This window comes from Manis javanica, chromosome 2 (genome assembly GCF_040802235.1).
Source record: "Manis javanica isolate MJ-LG chromosome 2, MJ_LKY, whole genome shotgun sequence".
Taxonomy (NCBI): domain Eukaryota; kingdom Metazoa; phylum Chordata; class Mammalia; order Pholidota; family Manidae; genus Manis; species Manis javanica.
Window position 1 is genome coordinate 188,136,357 of NC_133157.1, and position 21,670 is coordinate 188,158,026.

Below are 21,670 nucleotides of genomic sequence, written 5' to 3' on the forward strand. Positions count from 1 at the left end.
ATAAATGCAAAGATATTTTGTTACAGAAATATATATATATTTTTTGTACTTGTAGATATATATACTTCCCAGAGTAACTTTTCTCCTCTTCTCTTCACTTTGTTAGTAGTTTACATTCTTATCCTCCTAACCCACATCATATTTAGCATAGAAAAGGGCCAGATACAACTGTGTGCCTGATTGAACTGATCTGAGGTCTAGCCACCATTTAAATACAACGTTTGTCTGTATCCACTTAAGTGACCAAGCCTCTATTTCAGGAATAAATTAATATACTTAAAAATTTTGGTGGGTTTTTTTTTGAGAAACTATTACCAAAATTGATATATAAATGACATGTAACTTTCCAGCCCTGTTAAGAATTGACCAGCTGAAAAGCATATATGGCTATGTAATAGTCTGACAAAAAAGGCAAATGCAGATTTACATCCATATAAAATTTTTTAAAATTATGGCCTTAAAGATTTATTTTCAATATTTATTTTATTTTGAACCAAATAATTTACTGTACAGTTAATATTATATCTGTATCTGTTTTTGTTGTAAGTGTATATGATGTGACACACCTGTGATATAGTATACAGGGCACTGAACCTGAAACCAGACAATCTGAATTTGAGTCCTGCTCCGGCACTTTCTAATTAAGCAAGTAATGTAATACTATTGAGTCTTAACTCTTATATGAAGAAGAAATAATGATGACACTCTCAGGATTGATATAAGAACTAAGTGACATAATTAGTATATGTTCCATATTCATCAAATAGAATGCTATGATAGTATATGCAAACTATGTATCTTTTCTTCAAAAGATGATTTTCATATTAATTGGTAGAATCTATTTTCAAGGCCACATTTTGTATTTACAAGGCAACTTATTGTGTTTATTTGTGACTCACCTTTTTTTGCTGGTTATTGTTGGATGAATAAGAAAGTTATAAATAATTCGAATACTGGATTATGATGATTCTGGAATTATACTTAGTTTTATATAATGAAGCTGTAGAGGGACCCAGAGCTACATCCAAAGTTATTTGAATGTATATTCTGATATAGAGGAGTGACATTCCAATCTTTTATCAGTTGTTTATTTTTTTAATGTAATTTTTTAAATTCTTTTGGGGGTGGTAGTACTTATATCAGAATGGAATAAGAACTAATAAGTCAACTTGTTAAAAATATATAAACCAGAAATATTACTTATATAATATTTATTATACATAGGAAATCCATTGAGCATAGGACAAAAAAAAGTGGAATTCTAAATTTTCTCAGTAAATTCAGTATATATCACAAGTTATGGTTCAGACTAGAGACTAGAGATTTCTGACCATAATTGTGGTTTGTCTCTCTGCTATCTATGTGCCAAAATTATTCTTTTCCTTTAAAGCTTTCTTCCCTGAAATAAGATAATTTTCTTCTTCTCTAGTTCTTCCAGCTCCTTCCCATGCCATCTTCTATCACTTGTCTCTATCTCTAAGATCCTAACCATAGGCGAAAGTACCAAAAAGTTTCCCAGGACAACCTTTTCTGAAACTGCAAGAGAGAAATGAAGCTTATCTAGAAATCCATGCATCTGAACTATTCCAGCCCAACCTTTGCTTGGTGCATAAAGCCAGGTTATTGACACAGAGAAGGCAGGGCTCCAGCAAGCCAGACATGACCTCCTGATTCAGCTCTTAATTCCTATCCTCATGCAATCACTAGTAGAAACCCAAGAGAGTCCCTTCCCAAGGGACCATCATAGTGACGTCCTAGATGCCAAAGTAAAGCTTTTCCACACCAGCCAATTTACTTTTCAAAGATTTCCACTTCTCTTGATACTTTACTCTTGAACATAACTTAGTACAAACATGGACATACATGTGCGCACACACACGCATACATACTTATGAAACAGTGCTATAGTTGATACAGTAACTACATGGGCTATACTCTGATATTTTATTTCATTTTTTTTAGAATGCTGATCAAAACCTAATAAGTTGTTTTCATGACTCACCAAAAATTTGTGACCCACATTTAAAAAAAATAGATGACTTTCAATAATCCTTTTGGTTTCTAAAAGTCTGTAATTCTCTTTATTCTTAGAATGAAAATTTCATTTAATAAAAACATTTCTATTCCCTGAAAAAAAATATGGAATTTAAAGTGCTCATAAATTTCCAGGTTTTATCTATGTTCTATTGAAATGCTGATGTTTGAGGAAAGTGAATGAATAGGAAATTAAACAGAGAGAGTTGTAGAAACATTGAGAAAGAACAAAAAAAGCCTATCAGAAAAAATGGAAGCAAGAAACCTGCATGATCTTAAGTCTAAGCAACTAAAAGTTGTTATTATGTGATGGCACTATTATTTGTACTGAAAGTTTCCTGGTGTTCAGAAAGATTTTAGAGGATCATTACTTGAATGCATTTTAAGTAATGTCCAATGGCCAGTGTCATTAACAAACCTAGAAGCCCCGGTGTGATCTGCCCCCTTCTCTGCCTCTTATATCTCTGACCTCCTTACCTTCCCACCCAGTGCCTCCACTCCAGCTATGCTGCCCTCTTTGCTGTGCCATAGACACACAGGAACCTTTGCACTGGAGGTTCTCTTTGTCTCAAGCTCTCTTCCTCACATATATGAATGGCTAACTTCCTCAGCTTCTTCAAACCTCTGTTCAAATGTCAAATGAGCCCCTTTTAATAAAAAACTGCAGACTGTCCCATACCCCTTAATTTTTTTACACTTGCACATATCCCACTAGTAACATATCATTGGCTGATTTATTGTGTCTCTCTTCCCCGACTAGAACTGCATGCAGCATGAGAGCAGGGATTTTTATCTGCTTTGAGCACGACTATGTCCTAAGTGTTTACGAAGGTACCTGGCATATACTAGTAGCTCAATCGATATTAATTGAATGAGTGTGTGTGAATCACCCAGTACATCAAGCAAATACCTGTGCAAATATACTACTCAGAAAATATTTATTGTATGAAAGAACCATCTTAGATTGTAATTTACATTTTATGAAACATTCTTGAAATCCCCTTTATATATACCCAACAATTGATCTGTGATGTGATTAGGACTGGAATCATTGTACCGTCCCTTCCCATCCCACTGGATAGGAAACAGAGGTTGTGTACAAAAAGTGCAGTAGTCTTCCAACTGCTATTAAATAAGAATATGGTTGCTTTACATTCTGGGACAGAGATTTGCAATTTGCAGAGTGCGACATGTTACTTCACTTATAAGCTGTTTTGTTTCTGGTATGTCTGTGTTGCTTCTAAATTTATGTTGAAAGTGTTACCTTTCATTTAGATGTTAAAGCCTTACACTGCATTCTTAGCAACAGGTAGCAGATTATTTCATGTGGACAAAGAAAGCATTAAAAATTTCTGAAGTTAAAACGAAGTTGATAACAGCATAGTACTTTTTCAGTGTCAGTGCTTTTTCAGGCTCTCGATTTTTTTTAACCTTTTTTCTCCTCTGTTGACTTTTTATATTTTTAATTAAAAAAGAAGGTAAAAGAAAGCTTAAATTTTAGACGTTCGTGGAACCTGTTAAAAATTAGGGAGTCTTTGTGTTATGATTTGGAGAAAATGTCATTATGTCCTGAGTGTTAACAAATTGTAAGTGAAACTGAGGAAAGGGAAAGTGACCTCCAAGTGTGCCTGACATGTCACCCACCTGCGCTGCCCTGCGTGTTGCATCTAATTAACCACCGTTCGCGGGCCTTGACCGCGCCGGGGAGAGGAGCAAAGAGCGCGACTCCCGGGGTCCGAGTCCCCCGACCTGCGGAGCGCACTCGGGAGCCGCCAGCCCGCCGCCCCCCTCTGGTTGCTGATTGGCGGGGCCGCCGCCGCGGCAGCATCTCCAGCGAGCGGGGCGCGCCGCCCTCCGGCAGCCGCGGCCCCGGGATCCTCCGCTCCCTCCCGACGACACCGCCGTCTTGCCCTGCGAGCCGCCGCGTCTCCGCCCGCCGCCGCCGTCCCGTCCTCGTGGCGACTCCCCAGCAGAGGGGAGGTCCAGGCCGCCGGTCCAGGGAGGCAGGGGACCCGCGCCGCCATCCCGGCCCCCGAAACGCTGCGGTCGCCGCGCCCCAGCCGCCAAGACGCCTCGCATCTTGTACCGCGGGAAAAGCGGGTCTTCGTCCAAGATGGGCCGGCAGGGCCTGGGGGGCGCCGGCGCTGCGGGGCGCTCCATGCAGCGCTCGCAGAGCCGGAGCAGCCTCACCGCCTCCTTCGAGGCGCTGGCCGGCTACTTCCCCTGCATGAACTCCCTGGAGGAGGACGAAGGAGGTGAGCCTCTGGCTGGCGTTTCTGTTCACCCCTCGCGTCTCCGAGAAGTCGGTGGTTGAGGGTTGGCGCGGGGCGCGAGAACTCGGCGGGCAGTGGTGCCCCTACCCGCCTTTGCTCTTGGGACTGCTGGGACGAGGGACCCCCAGAGCGCGCAGCCCAGCCAGAAGTTGGGTTCCCTGGTTCTTGGGAGAGCTCCACATGCGCTGGCTTGGGAAGCGGCCTTCGTAGTGAGGTTGAATTACCAAGTGCTTCCAAGTTGAATGAGGCTGTAGGCTGGTGGGAGGCAAGGCAGCGCCAGTGCACCCCGCTCCGTCCCGCGGTCGCAGTATTAGCATTTGGCATCGAGGACAGAACTACTCAAAAAATTAATGGGAAAGGCCGCAGCACAACTTTGAAACAGGAATCTCAGCCTCTGAAATCCTAAGATCCGGACGAGGGGAAGGGGTGATTCAGTGGACAGGTCAAAGGGTGACGGTACCAAAGGTGGGTTTGCGCTGAGGACACTTGGCCCTGTTCACAGGGCACAATACTGTGAATCTGACAGCCGGTCTGAGCGATAAATGATGATCATTACAATTAAGCTGATGAGAAAGACGGGGAAGGGGACTCACTATTGTTAACTTTTCAGCAAGTCGTTTGAAGTTCTTCATAAAGTTTTGAATAATACAACATATATTTTCTTCATGAAGAACTCTCCTATAAGTTTGAACAAGTAACACTAAAAATGTAATTCATAAGTCAAAGTAAGAATTGACAGCCAACAGCATCCCAACATTTGAAATACTATTAATTTTGAAATATTAATTTATTGATATGTTAGTTGCAAACTGTTCATCTTCACTCATGTATCTGGTGTAGATTAATTAGCATCTCATGTTAACTCTTTTATTGTATATAATATTTATTTTGCTTTTATTCTATGACAATCAGTGACCTCTTGGGAAATCTATAGTGAGCCCTGATCTAGAACAAACAACCAGCTCTAAGAACAGGTGGAAATAATTTTCTCCCTACTTTTCCCAGGGAGGTAGAAGATGGAGGATGAATAGTGTCTGGAAAATGGTCTTCAAAGCAAAGTGGTCTTCACTAGTTGAAGCTACTCGTATTTCTTCTAGCTTATTGGTGCAATATCAGTTTGCTATAGATTAATACAGGTTTAATACTTCCTTATATAAACATGGCTTAATTTTCATATTAATCCTTTGCTGTTCTTGTTTGTACATTTACAATTCACTTGTTTTCTATTGTGTAAAGTCTCAGGAAATGTAAACAAGTCTAGAAACTGGAAAATCAAATTGTGTAAATGGATGATCATAATTAAAGCTAAAGCTTTCAGTATTTATTATTAACCAGATACTGTTTAAAGAACTTGGCACATTTTTACACTTTTAGGCCCACAACAACCTTATGAGGTAGTGCTTTTATTATCCCCACTTCACAAATGAGGAAACTGAGGCAGAGAGAGGTTCAGAAACTTGCCCAACATCACCCAGCTAGTGGATAATAGTTGGCATATGAACCCAGGCAGCCAGCAATACAACCTATACACTCAACTCCAGGCTATACTAGATTATTATTTGCATTATTATTAGCATTTGGCATCAAGAACAGAAATACTCAAAAAATTAAAGGGAAAGGCAAAAGCAAAACTTTGAAACAGGAATCTTGGCCTGTGAAATCTTCAGATCCAGATGAGGGGAAGGGGTGATTCGATGGACAGGTTAATTATACACTTGGCCACAATCACATACCTAGTAAGTGTTGGCTAGAACTCATATCCTGGGGTGCCTGAAAATACATATTTAAATAAAACTCATGATTATACACTAATTTCTCAGCTTTTAATTTTTATACCAAGTCTTCAGCCTTAAGTTTGCTTCAGATAAATGATGATCATTCCTTCTCAAGTCATAACTAGAATTGTTGGGTTTACAAAATACCATCCTAAAAGCCTTCCTGAAATAAGAAAAGCTTATGTAAATATGAAAATTTTTCAAAATTTAAAGTACATTCACTTAACCTTGCCTCAATACAGACAAATCCTTAAGGAAATTCCTACATCTACATATGGGAAATTGGAACAGATTTCTGTCCCATAATATGGCTTCTAGAGTTGCCAAGACAAAAAATATTCATAAGGAAGCCAGCTTTTTTAAAATGAAGGATAGTTCTCTACAAGTAACTAGGGAGTAGGCACTCCCTGTAAATGAGGGTCTTTCCACTGGGTTACAGTTGTTTTATAGCCAAGAGAAGAAATCATAATTTTTTCTTTGATTTTTCAATACTCCAACCACCCTAGAGTCCTGACACTTTTTAGGCTATTTCAGTATACTCCGCAGGGTTGTAAAAGTCAGAAATCACTGTCTGGAGCAGTGCCTCTCTGCAGTTGTTTTCTGATGGGACGCCCACACAGAACATGTGAAGTGCAGGTTGGCAGCACATGCTCATGAGCTCACTCAGGAATACGTTATTATAGTCGTAACTGTGAAATCCATTCTAATTTGTAAAGACAAGTAAATGCATTGCAAATGATGATTTCACACTGGTTGAGAACAACTTGTCTAAAGAGAACAGTAGTCTACTAATCAGGTGATTTGACTAAATTAACTGATCAGTTCCATAAGGCTGGCTGATTTTAAAGCTGTTTTTTATTTGTATTTTTTTTTTGTCTCTTCAGAAATAATGCAATAGCTAGTAATCTCAAATGTACTCTGTCTTCCAGTTCCACGTCCTCATTTTATTCTTGTACAGCATACCCAGACATTACCATTCTACACAAGAAGTGCCAAAAAGTTTGAGAGGCCATATTCTTTTCATTTCTTTGTTCTTTCAAAATATTTACTGAGGCTATTGCATGTGTTAGTAGGTATGGTAGTTCCTGAATTAGACGGATATACTTCTACCCTCTTAGAGCTTACAGTCTAATGGAGATCGATATTAATAAAGTAGTTATGTAATTAAAGCTGTGACAGGTTTTAGGAAAGTAAAGTACAGAGTGCAATAATAGATTATAAGGAAAGCTAATTTAGGGATTAGACAAGGATGTCCTGAGAAAGTGAGGGTCAACCTGAATCTGGCGCCAGTGACAGCTCTCTGTTTCTCACATGCCTCCTGCACACCTCTGCAAACATTTTGCCTGGAGCCCACAGCTAGTGAGACGTAGAGCCAGGATCTAAACCTCCAATCTGGCTCTGGGGTTTACAATCCTTAATCCTATGTATATTGTTTCTTCATTATTACACAACAGTTTTTTGTAATATGCTATGGTCTTGAAAACCAAATACAATAATAATAGCTACTGTTTATTGAGCACCTTCTATGTGCCACATCTCTTTCATGATAATTCTTCAAGGAAGTTACTATTCTCATCATTTTTCACAAGTGAAAACTGGGACTTAGAGAAGTTCAACAAGTTGGCCGTGAATTGTAAATCTCAATAGGGCTGCCTTCAGTGACAATGAAAGGGGCATTCCCATCAGCAAAATAAGATTGTTGGCTGGTCTTTGTAGCATCTTTTTGATATGCTTGCAGTTCTTTTTTATTTTATTTTGGGGTTTTTTTTGCCTCCTTGTCCGTGGATATATTTCATATCACTATTCTCCAAATCTGAGTAGTTTTTTTTAAGAAAAAGTAATAATAATAGTACCTTATATGTTATTTAACAGTTTAAAATAATGTTTATTGACCCCAATGAGATAAGGTTTAGCTTCACTATATGGAGTGGTTGGCCCCAACATTGTGTCTCCCTCCCTCAGGTAGAGTATTACTGTATGTAGAATTTTTTAACATTGTAGATAATTCTAAGAAAGAAGGAACCACTTCAAGGAAAAGTTGCCGTTTTTAGTAGGAGAAGCAACCCTGTAACTTCCCACCCATTGATCCCAGGGTAAATATTTATGGTCATATAATATAGAAAAATGGTACATCTCCTAATACTTGGTAGATCTGGCTTTCAGAGTACATCATAATGTCAGTGGTTCTGGGCTCGTGGTTTTTGTTCAGTTATGCACATATAATATGTGATAAATTTGATTTGCTTGATTTTCATGGCCTGCCTTCTTTGGTTAAAATATGGCTTGGTAATCATACAGAAGAGATCCTATCAACTTAATGCTATCTAACTGAATAAATGAATTAATTTAACTTATTTTATATGCCACTAGCTTGAAATTAAATTATAGAAACCGTCTAAGAAACAGAAATAGTTTAAAAATCACCAGAATAACTGAGAAAAGTTTCTTTGCATGTGATAGAGAAGCTATGAAGAATGAATATAAAGGAAACTAAAGAGATCATAATAGAAAGACCTATTTAATTCTCCCCCACTAGTCCATGGAATCCATAAGAAGAGTATAAAAGACATTATCTTGGTCTTATCTTTGTGTATGGTACATAACACACTTAATTCTTAATAAGCAGTCCAGTTTGATCAAAATGGAGCTTAACACTCCATTGGAATAAAAAATTCTCCATGGACTTAAATGTAATCCTCCTAAGTACAGATATCATGCCTAGCACAGTAGGTATTCAGTCAATATCAATAATGACAGTATATAGTCTACCATTCTTTTCAAGCTGAATATCAGTATAACTGCTACCCATTTATCCTGTTTTTAAATTATAATATGTGATCTAGACTTTTTAAAATTCATTGATCTTAGTTTTTGCACATCTTCACAATGCCAATATTGGGGGCAAGACATGGATAGTTATAGTCTAAATATGTATCTCTTGGGATATTACTTTTCCTAGATTATTGTTGATTATGTATAATAAATCATTTCATAAATAAGTCCATACCATATTCAATAATAGCACAATATTTTTATGTTAGATTTACATTCTAGGCAGATAAGATAAAATGAAACATTTTAGAATTCCAAAAAATAAACAAAGAACAGTTCTAGTCAGAGTGCTCATCACATATTACCTTTTTAATCTGTGATTCAGAATCTTTCACTGTTAACTGTCCAAACCATAGCCTTAAAGTAATTTAGAACTTTCATACAAAAGTCACGTAAACCCCACTTTGTTTTCATCCTTCAGCAGATTCACTAAATTCAAAACTAGAAATGGGGATGAGCTATTCCATGGCGACATCTCGTACAGAATGATGCCCAAAGGAAACCCACTACAGAGCTGTAATGGCGGCATCCCGTTGCTGCCAAGTCTCTGATTTGCCGTAAATCTTCTATGATGTTCCTAAGTGGGCCCTTATCATTGACCAGACAAGACCATTCTATATGTGTGTCTCATCTCATATTGTAATGGTGTTTGATAGGAGAGGAGGGGGATTTACCTAGTGCGATGTACATATAATTGAACAATTAAAGAAAAAGCTAACATAATAATGCTAGTATAAATTCTAGCTTTGAAATAGTATTTCTTACAATTTAGATTTTGCCTAATGGGACTACAGTGAAAAGACCATGTTTTTTAGCTATTTCAGCAATCAGTTGTTCCTTTATTATCCCTGTGAATCAGGGGCCAGGAAGGTTAACATACATCAGTGAAGCAGCCTAGATGTAAAACAAAAGGGTAAAGCAAAGACTCTGAAAAGCTGGAGAAAGCTTATCCATCCAAAAAGGAATGGTCATACTCAGTTCTGGGCAGTTGATGCCAAATTGAATATCAGCCTAGAGTTGGCAGATTTACTCTTCCTTTTTTTCCCTGAGAGGAAAGCTATAAATTTCACTTAAAACCTTTAAATTTTAAAATGTTGACACCTAAATGAAAAAGTGTAAACATTGTTTAGGCCAAACAAAACATACCTATTGACCAAATGTGGCCCAAACATGTGCCACCAGTTGGCAATTTGTGCTGAGGAAATGCTTCCTTCCCAACTTTTCTCTATTCTCTTTCCTCCTTTCCCTTCTCACTGGCACCGCGTTAGCTCATCTTCGAAATCATCAGAGAGTCTCCCAACCTATTCTCTACTTCTCCCCACTCCAGTCCAACCTCATTGACCCTGTCTTATTTCTCTTAAACATCATCTTGATCTTGACACTACTCTTCCTCTAAAAACTTCTGTAAATTCCCATCTCCTAATAAATAAAGCCTTTAGCCTGACATTCAAAGTCTTTCACAATCTGGTTCTTACATACTATTTAGCTTCCCTGCCTTCCAAGGCCCTTTAGGAACCAAGTAATTCAGTAAAACTAAGCCTCCCTCTTGCTCCTGGCCTCCACATTTTTGTTCAAGTCTATTTTTCATCTACATACATCATGTCTAATTGCCCTTCAAAGTTCAGCTCATAACCGATCTATTCTATGAAGTCTTTAGAAGCTCTATAAACTTTTGTAGGCAGAGAAAAGATGAATGGGCATAGAATTAGACCTGGGTTGCAATATCAGCTCTACCTCTTCCTAGTTGTGCAAACTAAAAGCAAGATACTTAATTTCTTTGAACTTTGGTTTCCTCATTTTTTTGTGAATTGTATATAATAATGCTTATCTTGGAGACATGTTGGGAACTAGTGTTATTATGGTTATTATTCCCTTGTAAACCCATTTCAAAATATTTTTACCTTTTTCTGCACCTCTAATTCTGTGCTGTCCAATATGGGAAGCACTGGTCATATGTATCTCTTTAATTATAAATAAAACAAAATTAAATTAAATTAAAAACCAGTTCTGCATGGCTAGTGAGTACCCTATTGGACAGTGTGGAATTATAGAACATTTCCATCATTCACACAAAGTTCTATTGGAGCACAACTCTAGATACTTAATACCACTCATATAGCACTTAGAATATATTACCTTGGATTGCCATTACTTCCTTACTACCTTAACCTCCCCTACTAAATTGTAAAATCATCAAGAATTATATAATCAGAAGTTACATACATTTATTAATTTCCCATGGTGCCTTATACCAAGTAAGTACTTAGCAAATACGTAGTGAATGAATAAATGAGTAAGTATCTGGCTGGTTTCTATGTTCGTATCATGGAATGGAAAGAAGCTATCAGCACCAGAAGGGACCAGATTAATTAAATAACTATTTCCATTCTTGTAGGTATAAGAATGCTTGAAAGGGACGTGTTCTTTGTGCTACACATTAAAGTTGGGTTTACTTAGCTCCATGTAAACTATATATATATATATGTTTCTAATATAAATTGCAAATGAAACATTTATATGCAATGTGTTCCATTTAGGGTGCCTAGAAACTGATTTTAGCAATTTAAGTGGGTATTTGCTAAGGGGTATTAGTCACAGAATCTCTAGGAAGACTGTGTATCCTGGGCTAGAGGTTAGGAAAGTTGCCCCACACCATACTGGAGAGCTAGTCCTACCAAACTTCCACTGCTGCTTGGCACAGACATCACAGCCTGCACTGTCATCAACATTTGACGTTCAATCTGCATATTACTTAGGACACCTCCTGGAAGTTAGATACCATGGTTACCACCCTCACTAAAATGGGTACCTGTTCTGTCTTGGTTTCTTTGCTTCCATAGCTCCAGTCCCAACATTTGGGGCACTGATGTCTTATCAGCAGAACCTCAGCCATTTGCTCATTGCCCTAATTGCCAGGTAGACTGGAAAAATGAGACCTAACAATTTTAGCTTCTACAATTGAAGGATGGATTGTTTCTCATACCTGGGAAGAGGGTTCAAAATGCTGGTGAGACAAAAACATTAACAAATATCTACATAAAATAATTACCAGTGGGAAAAAAACATTAATCTCAGCCTAACTACCAATTTTTTAATAATCTTAGTTTTCTATTTGGTTATTTTCCTCTTTGCTCAATAAGCATAAACATACAGGGAAGGAAAAAAAATCTATGAAAGAAGCTTCAGGTAAAGAACATGGCTCTCTTAATTTTAACTTTTTCTGAAAATTGGCCACCTAAATATCTATACACCCTCTAATTTTGCATATAGAACATAGTTAATTCCTCCCCAGAAAGACAGTCTTTAAATGTTATCTACTTACTGCATGCAGGTTGAATACAGAATCTTTGAGTGGGTGTAGTCCTCTCCCTCATACCTAGATGTGGCCTGTCATGTCTTAAGGCCCTGTAAACCTAAGGACAAGCTATCTTCCTCCAATATATCCAATTGAAATGGTACAGTAGCAAAAGGATTACCAAAATAAAAATTCTCATTTTCAAGAGGACAGAATAAGAAACACAAAGCAGTCAGTCATCCATATGAATGATCAAATCCCACTCAGAAAGAATGCCAAAGATTGACAGTAGAATACATTTCTTGTTTTACTCATCGGGCAACCTTGGGTCTGTTTTCTGTAAAGTGTTTCTTTTGCCCTTTGTTCCTCCTGGCCTCTAAGATCTGCCTTGAAGAGACTTCATAGTTTCCATAGTTCGCTTCTTGCTAGTGCAGATTAGGAAACTCAGTAGTTACCTGAAGGGCTAAACAGACTTTTGTGCGGGGGCTATTTTTTTCTATACAGGCCCTTTAGAAATACTGTAGGCTTACAGTCTGTTTGATTCCACTCAGTTTCAGGTATGAACAATCCCATCAAATACCTCATTGGGTAAAAATTTAAGCCTCAAGATTCTGTTCTTTTAGTTTCTAGTTTCTGTGCCCTGCCCACTTCCTTTGCCCTCAACTTCATGGCAGCCACCTGATATCTGAAAACAATGGGTTAGATGGGAAGGCAACTTGTCAATCCAGTTTGGCCAGCAGGCTCTCCCCCATGTATGGCAAAGCCCCACTTATTCATGCATAGTTTTCTTCCTGTAAGTTTAGGATTGTCTCAGTTATTCCAGTACTTTTTCAAATAGGATTTGTATAGCATATTACAGTTTTCAAAATTCTTCAACATAGATTATTGTATCTGATCCTTATTCATCACTGTTCATTAAATACCCCAACATGTAATGTATCTTGTAACATAGGCTGAGTATCATCTCAAGTTTGCATGAAAGAACTCAGCTTCAAAAAGGCAGTTACTACCTGCCCAGAGTTTACAAAAGGCAAATGGGCATTTTAACTCATATAATCTGATTCTAAATTGGCATGCTTTTCCCACAAAATGCCATCTCAAAATGGCTAACTTGAGAGTTAAGAGGTTGGTGGCATTTCATGTCCATTCGTGAGAGAAAAGCAGGCACAGATATCAGTGGACTGATGCATAGCTCAGTTTTTTTAAAAAAAAGCCAAAATTTGGGGGGAATCAATTTTCTGAATAATTTGACTTTGAATCAGGACTTGATTATTTTCTAGTAAGCTTTGACTTGATCACCATTAGTGCCATTATAACAACATCTAGTAGGAACAAGAAAGTTGTCATAAAAATGACAAGTCCCAAAAGAATAACAATGAGAGCTATAATTTCTTGTACTGAAATATGTTAAGAATACCAAAATGATAAACCTTAACTTTTATTTTTTTAAAAATTGAATGATCTCACTGTGAAAGTCATAAACCTGGTTTTATTTCTTGTTAAAATCAGGATTAATAATTATAGGCACTCTCAGTGGGAACAGTGTGTTCTGATCTTGTGACGTGGCCCCTTTGTTTTGTGAGAAACCAGCAAACTGTCTTCCACAGTGGCTATACCAGTTTACATTCCCACCATCAATGAATGAGAGTTCCTATTGCTTCTCATGCTTGCCAGCATTTAGTGTTTACAGTGTTCTAGATTTTGTCCATTCTAATGTGTGGGTAGTGGCATTTCATTTTAGTTTGCATTTTCCTGATGACATATGATATGGGGCACCTTTTCATATGCCTATTTGAATTTGTGTGTTTTCTTTGGTGAGTGTCTGTTAGGGTGTTTGGACCATCTTTTAATCAGGGTATTTGTTCTTATTTGAGTTTCAAGAGTTCTTTGTATATTCTTTTGCAAATATTTTCTCCCATTCTGTTGCTTGTCTTCTCATTCTCCTGACAGTGTTTTTTGAAGAGCAGAACTTTTTATTTTTAATGAAGTCCAGCTTTTCAATTCCTTCTTTCATGAGTCATACCATTGGTATCCAAAAAGTCATTACCATATCCAAGGTCATCTAGGTTTTCTCCACTGTTATCTTCCAGGAGGTTTATAATTTTGCATTTTACATTTATGTCTATAGTTCATTTTGTGTTAATTTTTGTGAAAGTTGTAATATCTGTGTCTAGATTCATTTTTATGCACATGGCTCTCCAGTTGTTCCAGCACCATTTGCTGAGGAGACTATCTTTGCTCCATTGTATTGCCTATGTTTCTTTGTCAAATATTAGTTGACTTTATTTATGTAGATCTATTTCTGGGCCCTGTGCTGTGTTCCATTAATTTATTTGTCTGTTCTTTCACCAATACTATTCTGTCTTAATTACTGTAACATTATAAGTTTTGAAGTTGGGTAGTATCAGTCCTCCAGCTTTATTCTTCTGTTTAATATTGTGTTGGTTATTCTAGGTCTTTGGACTCTCCATATAAACTTTAGAATTAATTTCTTGATATCTACAAAATAACTTGCTGGCCTTTTGATTAAGATTGCTTTGAATGCAGAGATCAACTTGGGAAGAACTGAAATCTCAAAAATATTGTCTTCCTATCCATGAACAGGAAAAATCCATTAATTTAGTTCTTTGATTTTACATATAATTTTTGTAGTTTTCCTCATTGAGATCTCATACATATTTTGCTAGATTTATACCTAAGTATTTTATTTTTTGTATCCTAATGTAAATGGTATTGTGGTTTGTTTTTTGGTTTTTTTTTGTTTTTTTCCTCTTATAAATCACAATATTACAATGTTTATTATGTAGATTTGGCTCGTTGGGGTCCCTTGAGAGAATGGTATTGTGTTTTTAATTTCAAATTCCATTTGTTCATTGCTGGTTTAAGGGAAAGCAATAGTTTTTTTGTATATTATACTTGTATACTGCAACCTGGATATACTCATATATTAGTTCCAGGAGTTTTTATGTCAGCTCTTTCAGATTTTCTACACATTTATGGCCTTTGTAAACAAAGACAGTTTTGTTTCTTCCTTTTCAATCTCTATACCTTTTATTTCCTTTTCTTCTCTAATTGCATTAGCTAGAACTTCTAGTACAAAGTTAAAAGGAGTGTGAGAAGGAACATTCTTGCTTTGTATCTGATCTTAGTAGGAAAGTTTCAAGTTTCTCATTATTAAGGATGATATTAGCTGTAAGTTTTTTAAAGGTTTTTTTTATCAAGTTGTGGAAGTTGTCTTCTATTCCTGATTTGCTGAGAGTTTTTATCATGAGTAGGTGTTGGATTTTGTCAAGTGCTTTTTCTACCTCTGTTGATGCGATCATGTGATTTGTTTCTTTTCTATCATGTTGATGTGATAGATACATTAGTTGATTTTCAGTGTTGTACCAGCGTTGCATAGCTGGAATAAATCCCACTTCTTCATGGCATACAATTATTTTTATACATTGTTGGATTTTATTTGCTAATATTTTGTTGAGGATTTTGCATCTGTGTTTATGGGAGATACTGATCTATAGTTTTCTGTCCTTATACAGATGAGGATCAGGACACAAAAGGGTCAAAGTCCTTTTCAAGTCCACATACTGGCAAATCCACAGTTTTTCACAATGTGTTTGGTACTATTTGACTGCTGTGGCACCATTTGATGAAATCTCTACTTTTCAGTGTGGTTAGTTTCAAAGCAACATGCTAAAAGATAGAGATACATAATGTATATACTAGTGACTAGCTATTTTCATCACATTTGTTTAAATTTTACAATAAAAATGTGTTGCTATCATGTTCCTGAAGTTAGAATTTAGCAATGAAATTGACATTTTCCCATTTTTCATGAGAATAAGAGAGTACAGATGATCTGAGTCTCAACAATGTCCATAGAATAATTTATTTGAAGTTTCTTTGGACATGCAGAGAGAACATGAGATGGTTTCAAGTTACTAATTATTCTGGAATCAGAAATTACTGTCCAAGATACTGAAGATGGAATAAGCCTAAGCTTTGATATCACTAGGATATGGGTTCGAGTCTCATCTACATCATTTGTCAGCTGTGTGAATTAGACAGTATTCTCATACAGTAAGTGATGGCCATAATACCCACCATGTAACACTGTTATGAGGACTAGAGACAGGGAGATTTATATCCAAAGTGTGTTCATGTAGTGGTAAGTCAAGAAATAACAGCCCCTTCTTTCCTCCCTTTTGTTTTGAATTTAATAATTGAAAATTTCCCAACTTTTATTGTGACATATTTTAAACATAAGAAAAGGGAGTAGTACAATGAACATCCACTGTATAGACTAACTTTTAGTTGACTTTATCTTTCCTGTCTCTCTCCCCACTCCCTTCAAATGCACACATATGGTACATATTTTTTGCTGAACATTTGAGAGTAAGGTAAGTTGCAGATGTCATGATACTTACAGGTAAAGTACTAAAGTATGCATCTCCTAGTTTTAAAAAAACAATGCGAACAGTTAAACTAACAATCTCTATCATCTAATATTCCTTCCATATTCAGTTTCCTTCTGTTGTCCCACAAATGTTTTTATAGATTTTTTTCTGTGTTATTTTTCTCCTCAGTCCAGGACCTAGTTGACCCTCATTCACTGCATTTGATTGTTATGCTTAGTCTAAAATGGTACTTCTACTTTTTTTCAAAATACTGACTTTTGAACAGTCCAAAGTTGTCTTGTAGAATGTCCAACAATCTGGGTTTGTCTAATCGTTTTCTCTATTCCTTGTGTTTCCTGTAAAATGGATATTAGGTCTTGTGCCATGATTAGATTCAGTATAAATGTCACAGATGATGTAAACCTCTTGGACCCATCAGTAGACAAATCATGTCAAGATTTCTCACTCTTACACATGCAGTTTGATCACTTGGTTGAGAGGTGGCTGCCAGTTTCTCTCTGGAAGAAATATATATTTCCCTTTATATTTGCTAAGTAATTGCTGGGGTGAGGTGATATTTTAGTACCATGTGAATAACCTGTTTCCCATAAACTTCTTGTCCAATGATTTCAACATCCAGTGCCGATCCTCACGTGAATCTGTTATTACACTGAAGTGGTGATTTTAATTTAATTTTTATCTGAAGTGTACCTAAACTTATTTTAATAAACTATTTAGAAATAGTATGTTAACCCTGCACATTTACATTATGCTATGCCATATAAATTAGTTTCATATTGAAAACTTATTTTCATACTTCAGAATCTTTCACTCATGGCAAGTAATATTTTCTATTTTTCTATAGATGAGTATTTTCAACTTATGTATTGTTTTTACTGAAAAAAGTGGTTTCACACTATGGGTATATTTATACTACAGTGAATTATCATATTGCATGTTAACTTTACAAACAGCACAAACTGAAAGGAGTTACAAATATATAAGAATGTCAGGAATTAGAGACATTAGAAATCTGTCTCTGAGAGAAGCCTAAAGAGATAAGATTACTAAATATAATGTGACATCATGGATAAGAAAAAAAAAACTTAAGGGAAAAACTAAAGAAATCTAAATCACATATGGACTTTAGTCAATAGTCATGTATCATTATTAGTTTATTAATTGTAATAGATGTACCAGTTATCACCATTAGTTGTGACAAATGTAAAGTGTTAATAGTAGGGGAAATTGAGTGTGGGGTACACTGGAATTTTCTGAACTATTTCACAATTTTCCTGTATGTCTAAAATTATTCTAAAATTAAGTTTATTAAAATTATTTTAATGTATTTAAAATATGAATCTGGAGTTTAAGAACAACAATTAAATGTCTTTAAGCAACTTGTAAGACAAAAGCCATAAATGGAGTTACAAAGTAGAATATTAAATGCAGAGTTTTTATAAACAAAGCTGTATTCAAAGTATCAATATTTCAATGATATTAAAAAAAGGAAAAGTTACAAAATGTGACAATCTCTTAGTCACAGGACAATGGAATACTGTCTTATGGCCATTGTATGTGTATCTGTCAGAACACTTTAGGTTAGGTGGAAATAACAAGTGACTCAAAATTATTGGTAGCCTAACAAAAAATGGATATCTCACTCCTGCTGTGTGTCCACTGAGGGTCATCCTTGTGGCTGTAGGCAGACACCCAGGCTGGAGGCACCTGTTATCTGCCTCCCCATAGAAAAGGAGGGACACAGTGGGTCATGTATTGTTTAAGCTTCTGCCCTCAAGTTAAATGGGCAGATTTCCTCACAGTTCATTGGCCAAGCAAACCACACCTAACTTCAGAAATGGGGGAGAAAGTGAAAAGTGAAACAGTCCTAATGTCTGCCTTAATTGTGACCTATGCTTGTAGCTCACTGTGCTGTAGCTATTAATTACATAACTTTCAAAGTGTTGTGACAAAGCTGTTAGAATGAGTGGATTTGTGTTAAACTATGAAACAATTTTGGAAATCAACTGTTAATTTCTATTAGTTTCTATCTTACTTTAGTTGTTAATGCAGACCTGTTTTAGCCCAAAAGAAATAATCAGGTATCCAGTACTCTCCCCAGTCTCCATGGTGGCTACTGTGGACATAACTGAGATAGACTTTCAGAGGTTTGAACTGTATCCATTATAGTAAGAAGCCCTGACAAACATAAATGTCAGTGTACGGGTTTATATGCAGTTACAGTAGTCTCTTCATGACTGTCCCATATTGAGGTCTCATGGGACCAAACAGGTAAATAAATCAGCCCTTTTCATGTCTTGATATAAAAATCCACTAAGTTATGTCCACAGTAGCCACCATGGACATTGGGGAGAGTACTGGAAGCTGTTCTGGTTGTTTTTTGGAAGCAATTCTTACGGTTGAAGGTTTGAGGAATTAGAGGAGCAAGGTGGAAGATATTTAAAGTACATTTGAACTTACTACTGGTTTTTAAAGATGAAAATCTACTAAAGAGGAACTACTCACTGTGGACCTCAACTATTCTCATCGCTGCAATGTGGGAGTACATAAACTAGAAGTACATAAACTGGATCCCTAAGATCGCTTCTGAAATTCTATGAATCGATAATTTTAGAAATTCTAACTTTTACTGCATTTTTAAAAATATATGTAATGAAATGGCTTCTCTAAATTATGCACACTCTGGAAAAATGGTAATTTTGAGTAAAATGCAAATATATAGTGCCTTAATAACTCAAAGCACATAAATTGTGGTCAAATTAAAAATTAAAGTCAGTTTTCAGAATCTACCAACTTGTTTTCAACTTGTTTCCATAAACCCTTCCCTTATCAACAATAAGGAAATCCTGACTCTAAAGTCTGTCCTCAATAGGAAATGAGACCTGGCAGGTGAGAGCAATTAGGAGTGGGTTCTGCAGATACAAGAATAGGAAAGAGGCCACCATGACACTAGGCTTGGGATTTGACTGTGAGCCTCCTCTCAGGGTTTGGGGAAGTTTCCAGATCGGTAGCAGAGAAAACCTTTTGGTTTTTGCTGTCGAGTCACTCAGAGGGTTTTCTGATGCTGTAGGGGAATAGGGGAAACTGACCTAACTAGTAGCTTGCTTTTCCTGCAGAGGGTGCCAAGGAAATGAGTCATCAGACTAAGCAGAGCAGAATAAAAAGGACACTTCCTGTGTTCTGTTTTCTGCCTGTGATATTTTGCAATTCAAGAACTTGATTTTTACCTGAAGGCATCTTTTCCAAAGACCCTTTGGCTCACAGCACTTAACCCCAGAGTGAGCTGTTTCAAGGCTCTACAACTGCATAATCGGGGCTTAGTTCTGCAGTTTTGTTGCCTGAGTAATTTTTAAAATCTCAGTTCACATGCATATTATACATGCATGTAGTATATACTATGTATATATGTATACATATATATACTTTAAAAAATGCACTTCTCTTAATCATGGCTGTTGAGTTCTTACACAGAATTTCAGTTGATTCACTCTTATGGTCACAATAGGTTATTTTTATAGATCTCCCCATTGAAAAATTATCTAAAAAATTACCTTTTGCTGCTTAACAATTACCACAATTTTAGCAGCTTAAAACTACACCCATCTATTAGTTCACAGTTCTATAGGTCACACATCTGGTACAGCATGGCATGGCTGGGTTTTCTGCTTAAAGTATCTCATGGCTAAAATCAAGGTGTTGGCTAGGCTGAATTCCTGTCCAGAGGCTCTGGGGTAAAATCCGTTTCTAGCGTCATTCAGGCTGTTGGCCAAATCCAGGTCACTGCAGTTACAGGCCAGATTTTATTGCTGCCTATCAGCCAGCAGGTGCAGGCTGCCCTCAGGTCGTTTCCACAGGGTCCCCTCCATCTTCAAGCCAGTAAAGGCACACTGAGTCCTTTTTGTGTTTCAGATCTCTCTAGTAGACTCTTCTGGAACCAGCCATAGAAACCACTCTGCTTCTAAAGGGTTCATGTGGTAGGTTAGGCCACTCAGATAATCTCCCTATCTCTGAGTCAACTGACTAGTAACCTTAACTGCATCCACAAGATCCTTTTTGCCGTGTAACTTAATCGTGGGGTCTAGCTTAGAATTCTGCCTACCACACTGCCCTTATAGAGACATTTGCTGTTATATAGATTCTGTCTTAGGCTGAATAACATGAGAAAGCATTTGGAACATTAAATGTGAGTCACCATGATGAATTATATTTAGGTTAAATTACTTATATTGTGAATGTGATGCAAAGGATTTGTGGTACTGAAAAATACTATTTTTTAAATAAGTCTGTAAATGTATCAGGTACAAGTACATTTAACAGACATATTTTAAAGAGCTATTATAAATGCTTAGGATATTGCCTAGAATTCCTCACTTCCCTCAGATGACCATGAGTAGCATAATCTCAAGGGATGGTGTTAAGCATGCTCTTCATACACTAACCACACAAACTCATAGACTTTAGAGCTGAGAGATCAGAGGTCATCTGTTTCCCTCCTCTCTTCTCTGCCTTTTTCAAAGATGAGGAGCCAGAGACTCAGAGAAGGCCACAGAGCCAGCTAGTTAGTGGTAGAGATGGACCTAGAATACATGTTTTCTGATTCCCTATCTGTTAGTAATAGTAACAACACCACCATTAACTGAGATTTTTCTGTGTATCAGCACTACCACAGGTACTTTAAACGTATTATTTTCCTTAATCCTTACAAAAATCCTGTAAGGGAGGCATTACTATTTTCACTGCCATTTCACAGTTTGAGAAAACTGTCCCAGAGAGGGTAAGTAACTTGCTCATCGTCACCCAGCTTGCACATGGTTGAGTGGGGATTCAAAGAGAAATAGAGCGACGCCAGGTCCTGACCTGTGCTCTCTGCTCTGCTCTTCCCACCCCACTGGCTGCTGCTAACAGGGTCTTCCATAGGTCATCACAGAGCTGGCTTGGCATGGTCTCCATAGACAACTGTACAAGCTACGCATTGGTTATATTCCGACAATGATTCAGTGAAGTGAACAAGAATTTGGAGTCAGGGAACTGTGTTTAAACTCTGGT

General features: G+C 37.0%; 2 protein-coding genes across 39 annotated transcripts in view; one reads left to right on the forward strand and one right to left on the reverse strand.

Moving 5' to 3' along the window:
• Positions 1–21,670, forward strand: part of RIMS2 (regulating synaptic membrane exocytosis 2) — a 570,663-nt gene that overhangs the window by 537,090 nt on the left and 11,903 nt on the right. Inside the window, exon 1 of one of the 38 annotated variants that reach the window (XM_036995675.2) lies at positions 3,932–4,289. The exons of the other annotated variants lie outside the window; for them this stretch is intronic. Within the exon in view, the coding sequence (XP_036851570.1) occupies positions 4,148–4,289 (142 nt within the window). The 5' untranslated portion in view covers positions 3,932–4,147. Of the gene's footprint in view, positions 1–3,931; positions 4,290–21,670 lie in introns of those variants that run through there. 38 annotated transcript variants of the gene reach the window in all.
• DPYS (dihydropyrimidinase) overlaps positions 1–21,670 on the reverse strand; it is a 461,295-nt gene that overhangs the window by 251,930 nt on the left and 187,695 nt on the right. The gene's annotated exons all lie outside the window — the stretch shown is intronic.